We start from the raw sequence: 20,483 nt of genomic DNA, 5'->3' as shown, positions 1-20,483 counted from the left end.
CAAGGCGCTGCCTATACTGAAAGTAGGGCTGTATATACTATTATATACAGTCAGCTGTGTTACAGTGTAGCACTGAGCATTTATTAAGATTGTAGGAGATTAGTGTCATTTTTCCGTGACTTTTAATGGAAATTTCAGTATTGATTGCCCAATGTGTAACTGGCCGGTCAATGAGTTTGCTGTGTTGCTTGAGTAATATGTGCATTTCGCTGGTTTGATAGAAAATACCACAATAATGACGTCAAAAAGGTCGATGTCCCCATATACTGTGCAGCAGCCATTGTTCCATAGACCACCTATATAATCACTACTGGCGGTCACCTACTTAAGGACACCCGACTTACAGACGACCCCTAGTTAGACGGACCCCTCTGCCCCCTGTGACCTCCCTGGATATTACTATAGTCCCAGGCTGCAGGGATCAGCTGTAAGGTGTCTGTAATGAAGCTTTATTGATAATCCTTGGTCCCATTACAGCAAAAAAAATTTTGAAACTCCAATTGTCACTGGGGCCAAAAAAAATGTGTCTAGAACTACAATTCTAAAATATACAGTTTCGACTTACATACAAATTCAACTTAAGAACAAACCTACAGACCCTATCTTGTATGGACTGCCTGAATAGACCTAAAATCTTATTGTACTGATTGCATTGATACAGTGCACTGATTGTACTCACATAGACCAACGTGTGAGCCTTCCTCCCGTTAGATACTGGCCATGCTAAGCTTAGAGTTTGGGGTCTGAGATGCTTCACATGAACTCAGCTGGTCATATATGTGTCTCATATAAATCATCAAAGTGTTAAAGGTCTGGTCGCTGTAACAGGAACTTATGTATAAGCAGAGCGCAGCTTCCTGTATTTCAGCTTTTGGGGGTAGTAGCTGCCTGCTGCTGCGGCCGCTGCTGCTGCTATCATGCTCAGAGAGTTCTCCTTCTTTATTTCAAGGTCCAGAAAGAGTCGTAAAGCGGACGTCAACTCCGGCGATAAGAAGATCCCAAATGGAATCTTGGAAGAACAAGGTGAGGAGACGTACAGTCCCTTTAAGCGCTCCCTCTATTGTGCACACACTGGGCTGAGCAGAGAGCCGCTCGCTGTGTAGCCGTTCATTCTGCACACATACATGTTACAGGATACATAACGTATTGACTTTTTTTTCACAGAAGAAGAATTTTTTTATTTTTATTGTTACATTCTTCATGTAACTTTTTACCATATTTTGTCCTTTTCTCCGCAATCCCATTGTTCTTTCAATTGTATCACTTAATATGATGTAGTATGCCAAATATCTGGACATATATAGACAGGGCAGCTTTGGGGCCCTGTGTAACACCCTGTAAATGTACTGCATGGGTGCTGATGGGTGACATTAGGGTTCCTATCTGATCCTAGGATTTTGGCTATTAGTTACGCCAAGCACTTGCTTCTGATGGACCCAAATACTGCAATATACAATGCGGGAAGGGGTTAAAGGGGTTGTATCCACAGGATCAGGGATAACAATCTGATCAGTGGGGGTCCATTGGCTGGGAACGCCACTGATCACAAGAACAGACCCGCACAGACAGTAAAAGAGATTTCAGGGCTGTGCTCAGCAATTTCTAACACTCCCATAACTTAGAAGCTCTACATTTAGTTCAGCTTCATTCATTTAGTGAGAATGGGACTGTCCTTCTAGAGATCAGGGCGGTGCCAGCAGTCGGATCCCCACTGTCAGATTGGGGATAGGGGTAAGAACTGAACGTGGAACAACCGCTGTACTGCTCCCAATTATTATTAGTGATTAATAGTTAATTAGCTTATGTTAGACAAAACAGCATCAATCGATGCCTTGTAGCTGCTACATTATTATGTAACTGATAAATAACATAGAATGCAGTTTTTGTGTGGGTTCTGTGTACGGATACGCTCCATGTAATACCATGACTAGTGTCTCAGATTATTATTCTGACATTACTTTGTTTCATTATCTAAGTCTTCCATACATACAGGACTTGGGGGTGAACTCCACCTATGGCATTATGTTTCTGTAGTAAAATAAGATGCTCTGATAAGCAGTTTTTTGCACTGAGCTTTTCTGGACATAAATTCATAAATCATAATTTCCAAATTGCAGCTTTTATATTCATTCACATGAAGATGGGGAGCAGCAGTACTTTAAGCTTCAGACTGAACTGTGAGATGGGAGTGGGGGTTTGGCTGAAGTTGGCGAGCCACAGGACTTCCAGTTTCAGACTGAACTGCCTGCTAAGAGATTGGGGGGGGGGGGTAAAGATGGGGAGCAGCTGGACTTTATGCATCAGACTGAGCAGCTGGACTTGCTGTTTAAGACTGAGCTGTTTGCTGTGAGATGGGGTGTGGCTGAAGGTGGGGAGCAGCAGGATTTTTTTTTTATCAGACTGAGCTGTCTACTGTGAGATGGGAGTGGGGGTTTGGCTGAAGTTGGCGAGCCACAGGACTTCCAGTTTCAGACTGAACTGCCTGCTGGGAGATTGGGGGGTGGCTTAAGGTGGGGAGCAGCAGGATTTCTGAGAAAATCAAAGGATTTTTTGTGCGCCGTATAGTCCGAAAAATACGGTAATAGGTTTTTAGAAACACGTAATAAGCCGTTTATTGTGCTTAGGGGCCTAGAAGGAAAAAATATGGGATAAAGCTTGTTCCAGGAAAACGTAAGTTATGTCTGGAAAAAATGTACTAATGTGTCCTAATCCAAAACCTCTTCACCTTAATGCAGTCCCACCAAATATGCACAACAGAACATTCCACAGAACCACCTCTGAAGCAATTAGGGGAGGTATGTGGATACAATGGGGCACATTTACTTACCCGTCCCTTGCGTGATCCCCGCTGTGCGTTGTCCGACGATCATGAACTCCAGCGCGATTCACTAAGATCGTGCGCCCGATATCCTGCATGTGTCGCTTCCACACTCAGGTCCCCAGAGTTCACCTTCTTCTTCCTGGTGCATGTAAGTGCATTGTCCGTGTATAATGCGCTGTGCGGGGAGTCACTAAGATCGTGCGCCCGATATCCTGCATGTGTCGCTTCCACGCTCAGGTCCCCGGAGTTCACCTTCTTCTTCCTGGTGCATGTAAGTGCATTGTCCGTGTATAATGCGCTGTGCAGGGAGTCACTAAGATCGTGTGCCCGATATCCTGCATGTGTCGCTTCCACGCTCAGGTCCCCGGAGTTCACCTTCTTCTTCCTGGTGCATGTAAGTGCTTGGCATGGGTCACAAATTCAAATGTTAAATCCCGCACTCAGTCAGAATTCGTGGGATCGTCCGAAGGACGCACCACGATTTCTATCACATTAAAGCCGCCGCGTTTGGGCCAAAATCCGATCGCGTGCGCCACAATCCCCTTTCAAAGCGCAAAACGGTAATCGTCTGAATATCCCACGTTTGTGCAATCCGTGGACCCTTACTAAATGTGCCCCATTGTGTGTAGGCGCTGGGGTATAAGATACCAACGCAAAAGGGATTTATATCCCACTTCAACCAAAGAAACATTAATAGAGACCTGGGCCAAGTGGGAGAAGATTCCAGACCAGGTTTTACAAACAAATTCTTTACCAAGATCCGATTCCCAGGCCGACATATAGGATAAGGAAGGGGCTGAGGAAAACTGTGTCAGGAATAGAGCAGAGATCGCACCAACTTTATTACTGTATTTTATCGCTCCAAATTACTTGACCTTATATAAAAAATCAGCGATAGTTACACCTTACCTATACTTATCACAATTTACACCACACATGGGATAATGTACAAAACAAAGAAAACTCCATTAGCCGCCTTACCCTCAATTCTTTTCCACCATCTGTGTAAGGATGGATTCGGGGAGCGATGAAATTTGTTACCACATCTGAGTAAGAGTTTTCTCGAATTTATGTTCTCTGAATAAATAAGAACTGAAAAAAAAAACAAAAACAAAAGAGGTTAATGTTAATTTTAGGAAAACGATGAGTATTCTAAATTGCTGTAGCAACCAATGCCAGGCAGCTGCTGCCAAGCCAAATATGATTTAATTGCACTTGAAGATTTAGTGTAGAGTAATTATTATTACTAGTTAATTATTCTTAATTAGTTATGATGTAGGAAATCATCTATTATATTTTCTGTCTTCAGGCATGGACTTATATAAATTCATTTTCTTAAACAAAATGGGGCTCATTTACTAAGGGGCCGTGGATATTCCGGCAATTACAGTTTTGCGCCGCATTTAAAAGGGGATTGGGTCGTACGCGATCGGATTTTTGGGACTGAGCGCGGGATTTAACATTTGAATTTGTGTCACAAGCCCAAGCACTTACATGCACCAGGAAGAAGAAGGTGAACTCCGGGGACCTGAGCGGGGAAGCGACACATGCAGGATATCGGGTGCAAGATCTTAGTGACTCCCCGCACAGCGCATTATACACGGACAATGCACTTACATGCATCAGGTAGAAGAAGCTGAACTCCGGGGACCTGAGCGGGGAAGCGACACATGCAGGATATCGGGCGCAGGATCTTAGTGACTCCCTGCACAGCGCATTATACACGGACAATGCACTTACATGCACCAGGTAGAAGAAGCTGAACTCCGGGGACCTGAGCGGGGAAGCGACACATGCAGGATATCGGGTGCAAGATCTTAGTGACTCCCCGCACAGCGCATTATACACGGACAATGCACTTACATGCACCAGGAAGAAGAAGGTGAACTCCGGGGGCCTGAGCGGGGAAGCGACACATGCAGGATATCGGGCACACGATCTTAGTGACTCCCCGCACAGCGCATTATACACGGACAATGCACTTACATGCACCAGGAAAAAGAAGGTGAACTCCGGGGACCTGAGCGGGGAAGAGACACATGCAGGATATTGGGGGAACGATCTTAGTGACTCCCCGCACAGCGCATTATACACGGACAATGCACTTACATGCACCAGGAAGAAGAAGGTGAACTCCGGGGACCTGAGCGGGGAAGCGACACATGCAGGATACTGGGCGCAGGATCTTAGTGACTCCCTGCACAGTGCATTATACACGGACAATGCACTTACATGCACCAGGAAGAAGAAGGTGAACTCCGGGGACCTGAGCGGGGAAGCGACACATGCAGGATATTGGGCGCACGATCTTAGTGACTCCCCGCACAGCGCATTATACACGGACAATGCACTCACATGCACCAGGAAGAAGAAGAAAAACTCCGGGGACCTGAGCGGGGAAGAGACACATGCAGGATAATAGGCGCACGATCTTAGTGACTCCCCGCACAGCGCATTATACACAGACAATGCACTTACATGCACCAGGAAGAAGAAGGTGAACTCCGGGGACCTGAACGGGGAAGCCACACATGCAGGATATTGGGTGCAGGATCTTAGTGACTCCCCGCACAGCGCATTATACACGGACAATGCACTCACATGCACCAGGAAGAAGAAGGTGAACTCCGGGGACCTGAGCGGGGAGCGACACATGCAGGATATCAGGCGCACGATCTTAGTGACTCCCCGCACAGCGCATTATACACGGACAATGCACTTACATGCACCAGGAAGAAGAAGGTGAACTCCGGGGACCTGAGCGGGGGAAGTGACACATGCAGGATATCGGGTGCACGATCTTAGTGACTCCCCGCACAGCGCATTATACACGGACAATGCACTTACATGCACCAGGAAGAAGAAGGTGAACTCCAGGGACCTGAGCAGGGAAGCGACACATGCAGGATATCGGGCGCACGATTTACGTGGACGACTCGGTCGGGTAAGTAAATGTGCCCCATTTATAACTTTAGAATTTATAACTTATATAATTTATAGGAGGTTTATATTGCTAATGAGCTTATTTGGATGTTTATTTTAAGGTTTGTCTGATTTGCAGAGCTGTAGCAAGTGTACAGTTCACTTCCTCAACAATTAAATACCTAAACATGGCTTCTTGGTGCCCCTACCAGGTGGCAGTAAAATGATGGGATCTGGTTTGTTAAATTACCCATGCAGCGCCACCCCCGGCTAATGAAGCATTAGTGACCATTCGAATCAATGGGCTGCCTGAGTAACGTAGGACAGAAGTCAGCCAGAGCACAAGACACTCTTTGGGGGACATGTGTCATTTTGTCTTTGTTGTATAATACTGACATTTGGAAGGTCTTTTTTCTTGTGATACATGTTTAGTTTTCCCCATCATGGCAGGTGCAACTTTTGGCTTTTTTGAGACTTTTTATTGGAAATATCTCAAATCCACATGGACACACGACATGTGAGGGGGTTATGTATAGGGAGTGGACACTACTAAGTTTTGGATTTGAGACCATGACCTGCATTTTTAAGCATTGTAGTCACACCCTAGGGAGATGCCGACATAAGAGGCTGCGGTCACACGTGGCACTTGGGATGCGTTTTTAAAAACATAGCAGAAACATATGCATTTTACATGTTCTGATGCGTTTGGCTGGTTAGAAAGTGTTTTGCTTTATTGCTGAAAGTGATACATAAGTGTTAAGTCGCACAGAACATAAAGATGCATAAGGCACAAGGACTTGAGGAACGACAGCAAAAGCCGCAATGAAAAGTAGAAAGAAGGCGCAAAAAGAAAGAAAAAAAACGCAGAAATAAAGATACATGTCCCGATTTGCATTTGTTCTCTTCTGCAAAGAGGATATTTCTGTACCACTTCCAAGTTTCCTAATAGCATGTATATACTAGCATGTACTTTTCGGACTATAAGGCGCACAAATAATCCTTTGATGTTCTCAGAAATCAAAGGTGCGCCTTATAGTCCAGTGCGCCTTATATATGAACCGTACTTACAGACAACAGCTGCCTTGTACTGTGCACAGGTCTGCCCCCTGCTGGACATTCATCCTTATAATCCGGTGCGCCTTATTTATGAACCTAGATATTTTAGCAGGCATTTATTGATGGTGCGCCTTATAATCCGAAAAATACAGTATATGAATATAACTCTATAAAAGGAAATTTGGTTGATATTACACATCCGAGGTGTGATGGAAAGTGCTTCAGTATAAGGCTATAGTGTGGTTTGGCATTGTTTCATGATGTGAGACGGAGGCATTGAAAGACGGATCACATATTTATAAAGTTATACGCACTGGATTATGGTAAACAAGTATATTAATACCAGGTTATTTGTTTTTATCTTTGGAGCAGCTAGGGGGTTTTCTTAACTGTTAAATTATAATAAATATGACAATCACGTTGCACAGCCTATGAAGTTACACCACTGAGGGGCTCTGGAAACACCCCTCCAGAGCCCTTCAGACTCATTAGTCACATAATTTTTAAAGTTGATTTTAGAAGGTAGGAGCCCGTCATAGATAACACATAGAAGATGCCACAGTCCCGGTGCCTGGATTTAGGAGTAATGTCCCTGGTTTATCAGGATGGATTTTGAGGGTAGATTTCCTTTAAATGATAAAATAAGTCTGTATAACTAAGACTAAGTATGAAAATATCTGACTACAAATATTCATAGCTGTGTGAATCATCTGGTTAGTTCCCTTTGCACCAGCCTAGAAATACCCGTCGGGGTGTGGGGAGTCTTGTCACATTCTCGTATAAATCCTCTTTGGTTATTAATGTGGAACAGGAAATAGGAGTAGGAGAGGAAACAAGTACTTCCTGATCGGAGGGTCGCTATAAATCTTTACAGACAGACTGTAACTGTAGAACCAGCAAGGTCAAACGCTTCACACCTCAAGTCTGCAGCACATCTGATGTGTGAATCTCATGTCACACCAATGTTACCAATGTGTATGTGATCGAAACCTGCAGAACACAATACAGAAATCCTCCCTACCATATTTATTAAACTATTAGGTCATTTCTTTACCACACAACATTTAAAAGTGCAGATTTAGTCATGTGATGTCACACAGGTGCACGCTGGTTATAACACAGATAGCTATCAGAGCTGTGTGATATATAATCACAGGACCAGGGATATAACAAGCCATGCACCTGTGTGACATCACATGACCAGGGATATAACAAGCCGCGCACCTGTGTGACATCACATGACCAGGGATATAACGAGCCGTGCACCTGTGTGACATCACATGACCAGGGATATAAGGAGCTGTGCCCCTGTGTGACATCACATGACCAGGGATATAACAAGCCATGCACCTGTGTGACATCACATGACCAGGTATATAACGAGCCGTGCACCTGTGTGACATCACATGACCAGGGAAATAATGAGCCGTGCACCTGTGTGACATCACATGACCAGGGGATAATAAGCCATGCACCTGTGTGACATCACATGACCAGGGATATAATGAGCTGTGCACCTGTGTGACATCACATGAACAGGGATATAATGAGCCATGCACCTGCGTGACGTCACATGAACAGGGATATAATGAGCCATGCACCTGTGTGACTTCATCTGACCAGGGAAATAATGAGCCATGCACCTGTGGAAAATACATTTGAAAAATATATTTGAAACCAATTAAAAATTCCCTGTTGGTCACTCAGCTCTGCTACATCCATTCACTCACACACAAAATGTAGCTAGTGATCAGAGTACAGGTTAGGACCATGAAATCTTGTGCATCTGTATTCTATAGGGCAGTGATGGCTAACCTTTTAGCGGCCGAGTGCCCAAACTGCAAGCCAAAACCCCCTTATTTATCGCGAGGTGCAACCAAAAATGAAAGCAGTAACTTATTGCTTCCTGTTCCTCAACAACGTTCTATCATCATATTGGCCTCCTGAGGAAAAGCTGGAAAGTTTGCATCATTTTAGCTTCTTTCCAGTGTCCCTCTGTACACAGAAAATCGTGGGGCCAGCAGGAGGTCCTCCAAAGATAATTTGTCCCTTCTCCCTCTTCCTACATTCCCAAGTAGCGAAATAAGTATCACTTTAATACATGCCTGAAAGCAGCATCTTCTAAGTTGCTTGGAACTGCAGGAAGATTCTTTGAGTCCTGTCTTGTGTGCTGGGGTGAAGGCCTGGGTGCCCACAGAAAGGTCTCTGAGTGCCGCCTCTGGCACCCGTGCCATAGGTTCGCCACCACTGCTATAGGGAATACTATTATGTTTCCGTACATAGCTCCAGATTGGCTGCTTATTATGCATGAAATGGATGATATAAACGGTTACTTTCATTATTGCAGCTGAAATACAATTTACAATGAAATGATGGTAGGAGAAGAAATCTTGTGACATTTGGATGGAATAATTGCCCTCATCTGTCTCGGGATTGTTAGCCTGGCATTGCCCGTGTGTGGCGCTTCCTGTTTTTGTAATTGCTGTTCTTAGCGAGGGCATTAACATTTCCAGAAGCTGAGTGATAATGACTTGTAAACTGTAATATGTCGGCTAATAGGATCTAATGATTTCATCTCGTTACTTCTGAGTCATTCCTGGGTCTGTACCAATCTTATTTCATGGAGATTAGACGTATTTATAGCTGCAGAGAAGGTGCGGATGTTGGGAGTCAAAGACAAGTGGACCTGGCACCTCTCCTAATGATGCTGCCTGGTTTATTAAATAATTGCATTTCCAATGTCAGACCAGTTCCTTATAATTCTGTGCTGAACCATTAATAACAGTTATGTATTAGTATATTAGTAGTTATCCAAGTGGGCGTTACCTGCTGGGGGGGGGGTGTCCCTGAACAGTCTGATTCTGTCTGGAATGTAGTAAGGACAGCACCACAACTGGTGACACCCACTTGGCTATCTCCTTATAAACTACTAGAAGTGATAACAAGAGAACTGTACATTATAAAGTTATATAGAAAGATATAATCAGAATTTATAAGGCTGAAAGTATTTCCTAATCAGTCAAGTCTGGAATATAATTTTTTTCTCACTCATGCTTAGTAGCTGCATCCTATAGATAGTGGGGGAGTAGTCTTGTAGACTACTCCAACAGGAGCTGTGATGATGCCTTAAATACTGTATTTTTCAGACTATAAGATGAACCTTACTATTAAAAATTCCCTGTTGGTAACACACAGTTCTGTTACATCCATTGACTCACGCACACAGCTCTACTATATCCATTGACTCACAGACAGCACTTCTACATCCATTAACTCACACACATAGCTCTGCTACATCCATTCACTTACACACAGCTTTGCCACATCCATTCACACACAGCTCTGCAACATCCATTCACTCACACACAGCTCTGCTATGTCCATCCATTCATTCACTCACACACAAAGCTTTGCTTTATCCATTCACTCACACACCTTTTGCTACATTCGCTCACTCTGGTCATTCACTCACATGAACACACTCAGCACCACTACTTCCATTCACACAAACCTTCTTCATACTCAGTCTAATCCACAGATTCTTCTTAAGACCTATCCCCTGGCAGCATGAAAGGGTTTAAGGACTTTGCAGTGATGCAAGAAGCACGTGATCAGTCACATGCTTCTGACATCACTCTAGGACCTGCAGGTAATACGTATGTCGGGATGGGTAGTGCGAGGCGGAGAGAGCTGTGCAGAGGCGCTTTGTCAGAACTTCCCCCAATGTCTAGGACAGCGGTCGGGAGGGTCTGTCAGTTCTGGATCCTCCTAACACAGGCAATTTTTTAAAAAAGGTATATTTTAGTAGAATCAACTTGGCTTCTAAATCTCAAGAAGGAAGGCCATTTGTCTTTCAGAGGCTTCCCTTGGTTGGACTCAAAGTGATTGCAGGTATTCACCTTTCACCCCTACATAGGCATCTACTCCAGGGTGAATATTCAGTCTATAGAGAAAAGGATGCAGATCCTGCATGACCCGAAAGGCAGCAACATAACTATTAAGCTACATTCACACGACGTGTGCCCATCGTACCGTAGCATGGCGGGCACACGTCGGAGCCCGGGAGATAGTGCTCGGGAGCCCCTCTCCATAGCGCTGTATGGCACACAGCGCCGTATTATGGGGAAAGATAGAACATGTCCTATCTTTCTCCCGGCTACAGAACACTACGGCGTCACACATGTGCTGCACCGTACGGCACTGTGAGCCCATTGCTGTCTATGGGGGACATATATACCTCGGCCGTGTGAATGCAGCCTTAGTTAGAGTCCAAATCAGGTCACTGATGCTGCAGGGCAGGTTACAAGCCAATATGGGAGGCATATGTCTGCTACTAGACATACATGGCGGTTATGACCGATGCCTGTCTGCCCTTGCTAGTCAAATAGGACAGCGCAGAGGCAGCAACTTTTACAGCACATTAAGTGCAAATATGTCCAGTACATACCCCGGGAGTATATAATGTATCCATGTGGATCAATCCAGGGCGAATGCTCAATACACAACTAGGTCTGGATGGGGTGACAGGACATACACAAATGTTCTAGTTTTCATGTGCTTGGTTCTGTATTGTTCTTGTCAAAGAGGAGAAAAAGATAATAAAAATGAACAGACATCAAAAGGCGGGGAGGGGGGAGAGATAACAGAAGGAAAATTATAAAAAACATGAGTATTGTGATGTTATAAAGAGGAGACGCAGTATAGAACTGATGTGGGCCCAGTGATGACCTGATCACCGCAGGTCACCCCAGGAGGAGATATATGGGGGCCATTCCAGCAGATAACCATGTGATACATATACAGATCCACAGAATACAAGCTGTCAGTGCAAGGACCTCCCCCTGTGATGAACATATGTCCTAATGAGTTATTTAGCGTCATGATTTTTGGGAATGAAATTGCAGTAGTGTGTGAGGTCATTAGGCCAGTATTCTGAGGACTCTTTAATTGAGTGTTATTTTGTTACTGCATATTATTTGGATACTTTAGAGTTATTATGTGTGTTTTCTCTCTGTGCCTTTGGCACTACGTGGCAGTATTATCTTTCCTTAATATATCAATATAGTCCTAGGGCTCTTTGGAGGTGTTCTTTGGGTTGTATATAGCAGTACTGTGTTAGCACTATATGGCTGTATTCTGTCGCCTGCATATGGCGATATTGGTGCAGATTTATTAAGTGTCTGAAAGTCAGAATATTTCTAGTTGCCCATGGCAACCAATCACAGCTCAGCTTTCATTTACCAGTGCTCATGAATATTTTAAAGGGGAGCTGTGATTGGTTCCCATGGGCAACTAGAAATATTCTGACTTTCAGACAGGTTGATAAATCTGCCCTATTGTCTTAAAGGAAATCTACCAAAATCCATCCTGATAAACCAGGGACATTACTGATCCAGGCACCGGGACTGTGGGAGCTTCTTATATTTGTTAACCATGATTTCCAGGGGGAGGGAAGGCGTAACCCTCTGTGCTGTAGCTTTATAGCCTATTACACTGTGCAGGAGCACTTCCCCCTCCCAATTTGTAAGATTACATCAGGCAGAGAGAGGGGGAAATTGCTGAGAGCAGGGGGGCCTGTGAAGCTACAGGACGGAGGGGCTCTGGTAACACCCCAAGCAGCCGGTCTGGTTAATTGGCATAATTATAAAAGTTGATTTTAGAAGGCAGGAGGCCATGGATAGCAAATATAAGAAGATATCACAGTCCCGGTGCCTGGATCTATGAGTCATGTCCCTGGTTTATCAGGATGGATTTTGATGGTGGATTACAGCCCACAGAACACCTCCATAAAGCCCTAGGAGTAAATTGATTGTAGATTTCCTTTAATGGCAGATGGTATAGCATATGCATGGTATAAATGAACCCTAACATAAAAGAGATATTGATATTGTTATGTCAGTACAAGATCACATGGTCAGTTGCAGGCAATTTAGGTAAAAATTAATGTAATATATTCTTAGTTAATTAATAATAGGTGTATGATGCCTGCAGTAGGAGGCTGAGCTGCTTTTCTGAGTTCGCCTCCCTTGAATATTTGTGCTGTGCTTCGTAGACCATGTCAGTACTTGCTGACACCCTTAACAAAAAAAATGGAATTTTTACATGGAATTTTTTTTGCAAGTTTGCTCTCAGCATTTCTGATACGTAACTCTTGCCTGACTGGCTGGCTGAACACATTCTGGCATAGTACTAAAGGCTTACTACAACCCGCAAGGACCAGAGTCACAGCTTGTGCTTCTTCTCTGTGATCGTGGCCTCCTGAACCAGGAGACAAGCAGGTGAAGCCCTTCCTCTTTTGTCTTTAGGATAGACTTCTATTTGTTTTCTACATTGTATGGGGGAAATTATGCAGAAAATGCTCACAATTTAGTTATTAGTGGGAAACAGGCAGGAGTAACGCATTACAGGTCACTATTTTAGAATTGTGTAGTACAGGAATAATGAGTTCAGATTGGGAAAGAAAAATATGTTTTTTTTAAATGGCAAATACTTGTGATATTATAGGGGTTATCAACTTGCAGCAAATAATTGATACTGTTTGTGTTATGAAAAGTTATACAATTTTCCAATGTACTTTCTGTATCAATTCCTGATGATTTTCTAGATCTCTACTTGCTGTCATTCCACAGGAATCTTCATTGTTTAATTCTTGTGGATAAACACCAATCCCTGGTGATGTGATGTCACACAGGTGCAGGGCTTGTTATATCCCTGGTCATGTGATGTCACACAGGTGCACGGCCCGTTATATCGCTGGTCATGTGATGTCACACAGGTGCACTGCTCATTATATCCCTGGTGTTGTGATGTCACACAGGTGCACACCTCGTTATATCGCTGGTGTTGTGATGTCACACAGGTGCATAGCTCTTTATATCCCTGGTCATGTGATGTCATACAGGTGCACGGCTCATTATATCCCTGGTGATGTGATGTCACACAGGTGCAGGGCTTGTTATATCCCTGGTCATGTGATGTCACACAGGTGCACGGCCCGTTATATCGCTGGTCATGTGATGTCACACAGGTGCACTGCTCATTATATCCCTGGTGTTGTGATGTCACACAGGTGCACACCTCGTTATATCGCTGGTGTTGTGATGTCACACAGGTGCATAGCTCTTTATATCCCTGGTCATGTGATGTCATACAGGTGCATTGCTTGTTATATCCCTGGTCATGTGATGTCACACAGGTGCACGGCTCGTTATATCCCTGGTCATGTGATGTCACACAGGTGCACACCTCGTTATATCCCTGGTCATGTGATGGCACACAGGTGTACGGCTCATTATATCCCTGGTCATGTGATGTCACGCAGGTGCACGGCTTGTTAGATCCCTGGTTATGTGATGTCACACAGGCGCATGGCTAGTTATATCCCTGGTCATGTGATGTCAAACAGATGAATGACTTGTTATATCTCACCTGTAATGCTACACAAGTGATTAGTCTGTGCACCTGTGTGACATTACTTGACCAAGTATATAACGAGCCGTGCACCTGTGTGACATCACATGACCAGGGATATAACAAGCAATGCACCTGTGTGACATCACATGACCAGGGATATAACAAGCCATGCACCTGTGTGACATCACATGACCGTGGACCAGTTTTTATCCACAGGAAGTAAACAATGAAGCTTCCTACAGAATGACAGCAAGCAGAGATCTTGAAAACTATGAGGAAATGATAAAGAAAGCACATTGGAAAATTGTATGAATTTTCACTACGCAAACAATATCAACTTATTGACAACCCCTTTAACATCACAAGACTTTGCTATTTAATATGCTTTATTTTCCTTTTCCAATCTGAACTCCTTGTTACTCTAATACACAATTCTCAAAAAAAAAATGTTTTTTATGTTCATAAATAATTTTTCATCCTAACAGAGCAACAAAGGGTGATGTTACTGAGCAGCTCACCCACTGTGGTGAAGAAATACTTCCCAATTCCCGTGGAACATTTGGAAGAAGAGGTCCGGATACGATCGGCTGATGATGGGAAGCTTTTTCGGGAGGAGTACAACGTGAGTCTGCAGCTTCTGCGGGGAGAGAACACAATGACATTTTTACTGAAAAACATAAGTGTCTGTGCTGGAGGAGCGCCAACCGCAGCTGGTCTCCTGATATTACATTCCCTACCTCACCCTACAATAACATGTAGAGCTAAAGCGAGATTTAATTTCCACCTAATTTCCCTGCAGATCCAATAACAAACTACCTTCTGTTATATCATGGTTTGCCCGGAAGTCTTTCTGGCATCAATGCCCATTGTGCTACAGTCAAGGCTGGCAAATTCTGATTATAGTGTCACAATTTTGGATGCAACTTTTTAAGCTGGCAACAAATTTGGAACAGAAATAGCAAAGCCTGCGCCGATAACATAAATTTCAGCTACTGCTGATCTCCTGATACTGTATTTCCTGTGTGATCCTAAAATAACATTTTTTGCACACACATACATACATGAGTCTTGCTGGTTTTCGAACTAGGTCATACAGTTTGTGCAAAATTGGGTGTTACTGGATATAATAGGGATGGAGTGTTCTGCAAATTTCTTTCAATCATAGATATAGATGTGAGATAGTGACATATGACAAGTAGTGATCATGGGGGCAAATACGTTTCTGTATAGTACATGACCTCACTGAAACACACAAAAGCCCCCTGAGCTTGATGCAGTTGTATACGACTACAGGAGGTCCCCTACTTAAGGACACCCAACTTACAGACAACCCCTACTTACAGACGGACCCCTCTGCCCCCTGTGACCTCTCTGGATGTTACTATAGTCCCAGGCTGCAATGATCAGCTGAAAAGTGTCTGTAATGAAGCTTTTTTTGATAATCCTTGGTCCCATTACAGCAAATAAATTTGAAACTCCAATTGTCGAAGGGGCAAAAAAAAAAAAAAAATTGTCTAGAACTACAATTATAACCCTATCTTGTATGTAACCCAGGGACTGCTTGTATAATATTCACTGATATGATTTGTTTTTCCTCCTACAGTCGTTACAGTCTGGAAATTTCCAAGGAACTTTTGAGGTGGCCAATAGGGATGAGAACAAGGAATGCAACAGATATCCTAATATCCTGCCCTGTAAGTTTCACTTACCTTTTCTGTCCAGAGGATACGTTTAGATTGTGTTTAGAAAGATGAGTAAGATTATGAAAGACATATCTATGTAGCCAATGTAAAGCAGCGCTGCAGTGTAAAGAATGGGAAGGTCAGAACAGAAACAGTGATTCGTTACAACATTATACGTTAATACATAATTTTAGCTTTGCTCTGTTGTAAGTTAGAGCAACAACAGCGCAGTCTGAATAAAATAGTGATTTCTCATGGGTTATAAATAAATTACGGTATTCCTTAAAATATAATATAACTAACCCTGCAGCTAAAACTTAAAGGTGAACTGTGGAAAGAAACAGCACCACTCATAAAGGAGGTATCTGGGATTGCAACTCAGTCTCAATTCATAGAATTCATAGGGGGGTCATTTATTTTAAGACTTTCTTTTTTTCTCTCTTCTATTTGTGACTTTTTTTTGGGCACATTTGTAAATTTGCGACCATTGTTGTGTTTTTGTGTCGCATCTGATATATCTTTAAAATCCAGATGTGAACATATGAAAAAGTTTCTATTTTGACACAAATTCTGGTTAAAAAGTTGTAAATAAACTCCAGTCCTGATCAGTTGTAGGAAAAACTTTACAAGATGTTGCAGAAGAGTTTGAGACTTTTGTGCGACCTTTTAATAAAAAGTCTCAAAAACCCCAAAGACTCATCTGCTGATATATCAACCTCAAAGATCAAGTCCAAAACCAGGAATAACCATAAAAAGACACACACAAATATGCTGACTAAGGCTGTATTCAGATGGCCGTTTGGGGACGCATATGCAGTCGACGTATATATGTCAGATATATACGTCCCCCATAGGCCGGCAATGCGCCATGTTTCTCTATGGTGAGGGGCGGGGGAGAGCGGCGTTCACCCCCTCCCCCTGCCGCCGGTGTGTGCCCGCCGTGCTACGGTACGGTGGTGACACCCTCATCTGAATTTAGCCTAAAGATAAATGACCCCCATAGAATTCATGATGCAAAACCAGACATTGCTAAAAATACACATAATGGCAACATATTGGGGGTCATTTACTAAGGGCCCGATTCGCGTTTTCCCGACGTTACCCGAATATTTCCGATTTGCGCCGATTTTCCCTGAATTGCCCCGGGATTTTGTGGCGCATCGGCGCTGGCATGCACGTGACGGAAATCGGGGGGCGTGGCCGAACGGTAACCCGACGGATTCGGAAAAACCGCCGCATTTAAAAAAAAAAAAATTGGTCGCACGGGCCATACTCGCATGCACCACGATGAAGACGATGAACTCCGGGGCACCTCGGCGGACTTCGGCGAAGCAGCGCCACCTGGTGGACATCGGGCGAAGGACCTTCATGAATCGCCGGAAGACCCGAACGCTCTAAAAGGGACTGCCCAACATAGAATTCATAGAAATGATGCAGCATTAATGTTATATCATTAAGATTACAAGTTCTTCTGTAAATAGATATCTCAGGGGAGGTGACAATGCTCCAGCTGATGACTGTTACACAGTCAATGTGGGTTGTGTAGGTGTCGCTTCTATGCATGGAGATGTAACTACCATGAAATATGCATTTCATTAATTCTGTTGATAGAAAATGTGGAAACACAGTGATAAAGAGAGCTGGCAAGGTCACAAGAAGCCTACAGAGCAGATTCCTACTTGTCTGTGTACACAGGTAGCATTCAATCTGCAGAATGCATGTATACTATCAGATATAGCTATACTCTAGATAAGTCATATCAGTCCTTGAATACCAGGAATGTATGTAGTGCTGCACAGGAGATAAGTATTTGTGCTTCTCAGTATGAAATACCACCCCTTTCCAAATCAGTACATGTCCATTCCTGTCAAATAACAAAATATCAGGACAATCCTGAAATATTCAGTACTTATGGCAACAATGAAGTAGTTCCATGAACACTTGGGGGCTGTGACTCTCTGTAGTAACCTCACCCTAAAATTGCCAATGTTGCTAGTGCTCTCAAATATAAGAATTCCCTGGTGAAAGGCATGGGTGTAACATAATAATGCTCCCCCCTCTTCCCCCTTCGCTGGTTGTGTGTGTAAGCCCATGGTGCCCATGCGGTAAGATGATGCTTGGGGACCACTTCAGCCAAACACAGGGTCTCATGGCTGGTGTATATGTTCCCAAGATCCCTGTTCTTTTATATAAAAATTGTTTCCCTTACATCCCAATAAAATCAACTTTGTTATCTTACCCGGCATACGAGCAGATCCAGCAGTGAGTCAGAGGGGGCATATCCAGTGACCCCTCCCATCCCCACCCACTTCTACTCCTCTCCATGTCCCATGCCTCCTTATCACCATTTAGCACTTCAGGTCATGTTACCAGGGTGATATCATCTAAGGTCATTTACCAACTAAGCTTTGAAAAACCTACCCCTTGTATGTCTGAACACATGAAATGACAGCAGCCTCCATGGACTTCTACTCCTTCCCATTCTCCATGGAGGCTCTGTGATTTTATGTGATCAGATACATACATGGTGTAGATTTTGCAAATGTTAAAGGACTTTAGATGACATCACTCTGGTAATATGACATGAAGCGCTGAATGGTGAGGAGGTATGGGTATGAGTAGCAATGGATGAGGATGGGCGGGGTCATTGGACAAGCAGGACACCGCCCCTCTGACTCACTGCTGGTTCTGGCTATATGCCAGGTATGATAACAAAGTTGATTTTATCGGGATGTGAGGATGGCTCTTTGCCGAGCGGTCGCTAGCTGTATTTTTGAAATATGTGGTGACAGGTTCCCTTTAAATTCTCAGTGCTACAAAGTTATTCATTGCTTCGCACCTTTGTTTTTCTTCTCCCGTCAGATGACCACTCCAGAGTCGTGCTGACAGCGCTTGATGGATCCTTATGTTCAGACTACGTTAACGCCTCGTACATAGATGTAAGAGCCGAGCCTCCTTCCATCTGCTTTATACACACTCTGTTCCTTGCAGACTCTTCTCACTTTCCCTGGCACAGCTGACGCATTTCACAATGTTTGTTCCTTTTATTTCAGGGCTATAAAGAGAAGAATAAGTTCATAGCGGCTCAAGGTAGGAACGTGTCATCTGTTATGATGTGCTGTGGCCCTGCTGCTGTTTTTTAAAATACCTTTTAAAAACTTTTAAAAGACAATGGGGGAGATTTATCATTAGGCAGCTCTTAGCGATAGTTTGGAGCTCCGCTGCTTTTCAGATTTATTAAAGAGCCGTTGGCCCTTAAGTAAATAAATTAATAAATATTTCAGGGATTTTTTTTTTAAATAATCACATAAATAATTGCAGGTAGAGTAAAATAATTGCAACAGCACAAACGCCAGGAGGGGAGTGGAGTGACTTGCATAAATCTGGCTTTGCACAGCAGTGGTTTTATATTTAAGCCACTACTTCTGGAGAAAAGGCCCTTGTGATTTTTTGACTCCAAAAAATAATTGCAAAAAAAACCTGATCCCCCCCCCCCTTTTTACGCCAAAAAGTCAGTGATAAATCACCCCCAATGTGTTTTATTATAAACGTTAAAGGAAATTTACCAACAGAATCCATACTAATAAACCAGGGACATTACTCATAGATCCGGGCATCGGGACTGTGGGATCTTCTTATATTTTTTACCCATGGTCACCTTCCTTTTAAAATTATGCAAATGATCCAGAACGGCTCTGAAGGTGCTTTACCAGGGACTTAAGTACTGCAGCTTCAACACACTGTTACACTGTGCAGGATCATTCTCTCTCTCCCTGCCCCTCACTCAGTCACTCTCCCTGCCTGATTGTCTCTCTCTCAGTCACTCTGCCTGCCTGTCTCTCTCAGTCACTCTGCCTGCCTGCCTGTCTCTCTCTCTGTCACTCTCCCCGTCTGCCTGTCTCTCTCAGTCACTCTCCCTGCCTGATTCTCTCTCTCAGTCACTCTCCCTGCCTGATTGTCTCTCAGTCACTCCCCCTGCCTGGCTATCTCTCTCAGTCACTCCCCCTGCCTGTCTATCTCTCTCAGTCACTCTCCCTGCCTTTCTATCTCTCTGTCACTCTCCCTGCCTGATTGTCTCTCAGTCACTCTCCCTGCCTGTCTATCTCTCTCAGTCACTCTCCCTGCCTGTCTATCTCTCTCAGTCACTCTGCCTGCCTGTCTCTCTCTCTCAGTCAGTCACTCTGCCTGCCTGTCTCTCTCTCTCAGTCAGTCACTCTGCCTGCCTGTCTCTCTCTCTGTCAGTCACTCTGCCTGCCTGTCTCTCTCAGTCACTCTGCCTGCCTGTCTCTCTCAGTCACTCTGCCTGCCTGTCTCTCTGTCACTCTGCCTGCCTGTCTCTCTCAGTCACTCTGCCTGCCTGTCTCTCTCAGTCACTCTGCCTGCCTGTCTCTCTCAGTCACTCTGCCTGCCTGTCTCTCTCAGTCACTCTGCCTGCCTGTCTCTCTCTGTCACTCTGCCTGCCTGTCTCTCTCTGTCACTCTGCCTGCCTGTCTCTCTCAGTCACTCTGCCTGCCTGTCTCTCTCAGTCACTCTGCCTGCCTGTCTCTCTCAGTCACTCTGCCTGCCTGTCTCTCTCAGTCACTCTGCCT

General features: G+C 44.0%; 1 protein-coding gene and 1 long non-coding RNA gene across 3 annotated transcripts in view; one reads left to right on the top strand and one right to left on the bottom strand.

The window, feature by feature from the left end:
• The window catches only part of LOC140105913 (uncharacterized), a 73,086-nt gene that overhangs the window by 11,148 nt on the left and 41,455 nt on the right, over positions 1-20,483 (bottom strand). Inside the window, exons 12-15 of the long non-coding RNA XR_011850672.1 lie at positions 18,734-18,949; positions 14,731-14,849; positions 11,247-11,373; positions 3,803-3,913 (exon numbers count right to left, since the gene is read on the bottom strand). This is a non-coding gene — a long non-coding RNA (uncharacterized lncRNA). The remainder of the gene's footprint in view (positions 1-3,802; positions 3,914-11,246; positions 11,374-14,730; positions 14,850-18,733; positions 18,950-20,483) is intronic.
• PTPRE (protein tyrosine phosphatase receptor type E) overlaps positions 1-20,483 on the top strand; it is a 140,102-nt gene that overhangs the window by 80,030 nt on the left and 39,589 nt on the right. The window contains exons 4-8 of one of the 2 annotated variants that reach the window (XM_072130039.1): positions 950-1,023; positions 14,698-14,834; positions 15,816-15,906; positions 18,757-18,833; positions 18,948-18,984. In XM_072130039.1, the coding sequence (XP_071986140.1) occupies positions 950-1,023; positions 14,698-14,834; positions 15,816-15,906; positions 18,757-18,833; positions 18,948-18,984 (416 nt within the window). Of the gene's footprint in view, positions 1-949; positions 1,024-12,943; positions 13,078-14,697; positions 14,835-15,815; positions 15,907-18,756; positions 18,834-18,947; positions 18,985-20,483 lie in introns of those variants that run through there. The other variant, XM_072130040.1, reaches the window with a different exon arrangement.

The sequence above is a fragment of the Engystomops pustulosus genome, chromosome 11, assembly GCF_040894005.1.
Source record: "Engystomops pustulosus chromosome 11, aEngPut4.maternal, whole genome shotgun sequence".
NCBI lineage: Eukaryota > Metazoa > Chordata > Amphibia > Anura > Leptodactylidae > Engystomops > Engystomops pustulosus.
The sequence above is the reverse complement of the archived record's forward strand: the minus strand, read 5'-3'. Positions and strand labels throughout refer to the sequence as shown.